General features: G+C 35.5%; 1 protein-coding gene across 1 annotated transcript; it reads left to right on the top strand.

The window, feature by feature from the left end:
- The first annotated feature begins 676 nt into the window (after nt 1–676).
- LOC146659227 (uncharacterized) lies at nt 677–3,302 on the top strand. The gene is made up of 2 exons (XM_085421847.1): nt 677–933; nt 1,568–3,302. Exon 2 carries the CDS (start codon nt 1,635–1,637, stop codon nt 2,067–2,069), a length of 435 nt encoding a protein of 144 aa, XP_085277973.1. The 5' UTR covers nt 677–933; nt 1,568–1,634; the 3' UTR covers nt 2,070–3,302.
- The last annotated feature ends 291 nt before the right edge of the window (nt 3,303–3,593 follow it).

Raw genomic sequence — 3,593 nt, 5'->3', positions numbered from 1 at the left:
CATTAAATCTGTATTTCTTTCACAGGCAGGAACACATGCACATACAGTAACATAAACAATGAAAACTCGAAGGTTTATTTGTATCAGAAAATAACATGACTATAAATATCCACAATTAGGTCAGTGACAACCTACTTGGCAGCATTATATGGTATTAATGGGCTGTATCAAGTGTCGCATGTGTTACAGCACTGACCTGTGAAACGTCAGTACTGACGTATTCTATAAATCTGCAACACTTAATGTGTCAATGAAGGATCAGCCTTATTAATTACTATCTACATTTGGTAACAGATCTCTGAAACAAGGTTGTCTTGAAGTTAATCGTTTATAACTTGAATTTGTGTTGACCTATAGTTCTGTTTTAATATAGACAGGCTCAGGATTGAAATTCCCCAATAACATTTCAAAGTTGAGTACGAGTATAAAGTTTGAGATGTAAGAGCACTGAGAAAATAATTCGAGAAATAGGAATGCCAAACAGGAAAACGTTTAAAGAAAAAAAAAAACAATCTTAGTCCAAACAGTGCCTTGGTGGGACGCAACTCAAATCTTAAGACTGAAAGCAAGAGGAAAGGAGGAAGGGAGTTGTTTCCAGATAAATATCTGGTAATGGCTCATAATGACGCGTAATGACAGACGACAGCTTCCTACTAAACACAAGGAAAGAGGGGAACAAACATGCTGTGACGGAAGTCTTGATGATTGCGTCCACAATTTTGCAAGGCCTCGAGTAGGTGATGTATTTCAGAAAAGCACTTTGCCGCTGGCGCCCATTTCTACACCCACTGTCCAGAGAGAAGTCAGGAGTGCCTTTAGTGTCTAATCATAGAGAGTTTCATATTTAAAAGATACTTACTTTAAGACTTTATTTAAGGACCTTCACTTTTATAAAGTTTCCTCTGACGTCTAAGCTCCTGGATCAAGACTGAGGTAAGAAATGTTACACTTAAAATGTAAAAAAAGAGAAAAAAATTGACTTTTTTGGCTGTCTAAAATTACAAATATTAACAATTCATTTGGCTTTCTAGAATAAAAAGCTTTTATATCCTAATATTCAGGTCCACTCAATTAAAAAAGTAAAGAGTTACAGTTACAAATACTGGTAGAAAACCTGACGTGACAAACGCGTGTGTGAAAGGTTGTTTCGATTATCAGATTAAAACAATGTCCAATCTTTAAAAAAGTGTGTACTGAGCTAGTTTACATTTAATTCACTGAGCCTGCAGTGAATTGATCGATGCATATTATACTTTACAGCCACAAAATACACATCGGTCATCAGTTAAGGCTTTTTCATGAAATGTGTATAATATGTATGGCTATCATTATAAAATACAGATCCTATAAGCTTTGGACGTTTTCTTCTGGTTGCCTGCCTAAACAGGTTCAGTTATTTCAAGGAAAGCTCAAACACACTGATGGGAATTTGACACAGTATATAATTATACAAAGTTTATACCGACAGCTTGGGATGATTTATTTTAAACTTGAAGCTGCATAACTGATACCAGACATGAAAGCAAAGTGGGGGGTTTTCTAATCAAGACTATGTGTGATATCGTAGAAAGAAGAGAGAAGAAGCTACATGTAAAAAGCCCTCTTGGCCATCTACCAAGCAATAAAAACAGACCATGGCGTCCAAAATGGAAACCCTTGATCCTTCAACTTTATCAGATGTCACCTCTACTGTGAGATACGGGTCTAAATCGGAAACCGTGACCTTACCAGGAGGAGTTGTGTCAGTGGCGGGCGTCACTGTGGTTACTGGAGGCGTTGAACTGTCTTGTGGATCCTGCATGCTAGCTTTTGGATTTTGGGGAACTCTCATCGGCTTCAGCTGCCTGGCTGTGGGGCTGTGGGACCAGCTGAACTTCTATAAAGGGGGAACCTCTCATTTGCTGGGACTGGGGCTTGTGATACTGGCCCTCAGTTTTGTGGTGGTGGTGGGTGTGGCAACAATTCACCTCCTAACCAAGAGAAAAAGACAGATGACAAAAGAAGTGAGACAGCATGGGAAAGAAGTTCTTGTAGAGAGTGGTAGGGTAATAAAAAAAGTCACAGTATAAACAGTGTTTAATGACAGACATTAAGGAAAAAAGATCTCTGATCTTTTAGAAATAAATTATCACCATTCCAACCCAACTCTGTACCACTACTTATTAGGTATCTTTAATCTAAATAATGTAGAAATGCAGTTATTCAGTTTTGAGGCATTTTATTTCAACTTACAGTCATTAAAATTTTACACACTAATATTGTAGTTTTGTATTCTAATTGAGCCGTGTAGGCTGGCAAAGTTCTTCTTAATGATCAACATATGTTATTGCTTATGCTTATGACTTGTTGCTTTGTAAATCTAAAAAAAAAGCAGTGAAAATGAGTTTCGTCTTGAGCAGTGGTTCATGTCACATTAATAATAATAAGCCAATAATGTAACACTATTCGACTACATTATGCACATTGTGCTACTTACACTTAATTAAAATTATGAATATAAATGTTTAATCCCACTAATTATTTTCCTTGTAATGGGTTTTTTTTTTTCACTCCTGCAGCTTGTAATGTGTGCACAGAGCATAAACAGAATGCAATAATTGGACTGGGTAAAATGTGAGAGAATCAAAAAAAGGAAGAGAGAGACAGGGTTTTATTACAACAGAATACAGGACATTGCTCATTTTAACCTAGTGGGTCCCATGCATGCAGATACCTTTTAGGTTTTGTATTTGCACCCAAACTTGATATTAAAAACTCAGCAGGACGACATCTTTATAGAAACACTGGTTAGTGAGGATAACCCAAAGCCTTTCACAATGTTGCTGGGATAACAGAGACCTTCCTGTCTACGTATCTTTTAGGATCAGATATGGGGATTATCCTGAGCTACATTATCCTTAGTATTTTGCCTTTTATGATTTTTTTTTTAACTTTAAGCACCACAAATGTCATTTGAGGGTTTAGTTAAAGTTACTAGTAACCAGACAAATTTACAAATCACAGTGAGCATGATTCATAAAAGTGCAGACCAACAGAAGTAAGGTAGACTATAAAAAGCACTGGAGTTACTAATACACAGAAAAAAAGTTGTTAATTCTTTTTTGGGAGTCTCAGGAGTGTGTGTGACAATAAAATACTAAATATAATTTTAAATTGTATATTATTTTTCTAAGATTTGTGTTCACTGGGGTCCTTCATTTTGTATTTTTGGTCAGATCATATTTGATTTTATTGAGCTTTCCTGCTTGATTTGTAATTTTTTGTTGTAGGTTATGTTTAATGTTTTGGCTACTGTAACGAGAATAAATAAAGTACAAAATAAATGTTATATTTCAGACCTGTGCTTCTCATGTGATGTGCCCATATGTCTTTGCTGCTCACTGACCTGAAAAGGAAAAAAAAAGTGAAAGAGAAACTATATCACCAGTAAGACCCACAGAAGTTAGCTAGACAGGGACAGTTAAGCTAACTTAATAAAGTGCAAAACAAAGTTTAGAAAATTAATTTAATATCACAAATAACATTAAAAAAATAAACAAAAGCAATGAAATACTTGATATCCAACAATGCAATTCAGGTTGTTTTTATCAATA

The sequence above is a fragment of the Rhamphochromis longiceps genome, linkage group LG11, assembly GCF_057381845.1.
Source record: "Rhamphochromis longiceps isolate RC_006_pf linkage group LG11, R_longiceps_female_GT1.1, whole genome shotgun sequence".
Taxonomy (NCBI): Eukaryota; Metazoa; Chordata; class Actinopteri; order Cichliformes; family Cichlidae; genus Rhamphochromis; species Rhamphochromis longiceps.
This window is presented reverse-complemented; position numbering and strand designations above follow the sequence as displayed.

Excerpts from the sequence above, each read along its gene's own strand:
- LOC146659227 (XM_085421847.1), top strand. The coding sequence starts at position 1,635 with ATGGCGTCCAAAATGGAAACCCTTGATCCTTCAACTTTATCAGATGTC.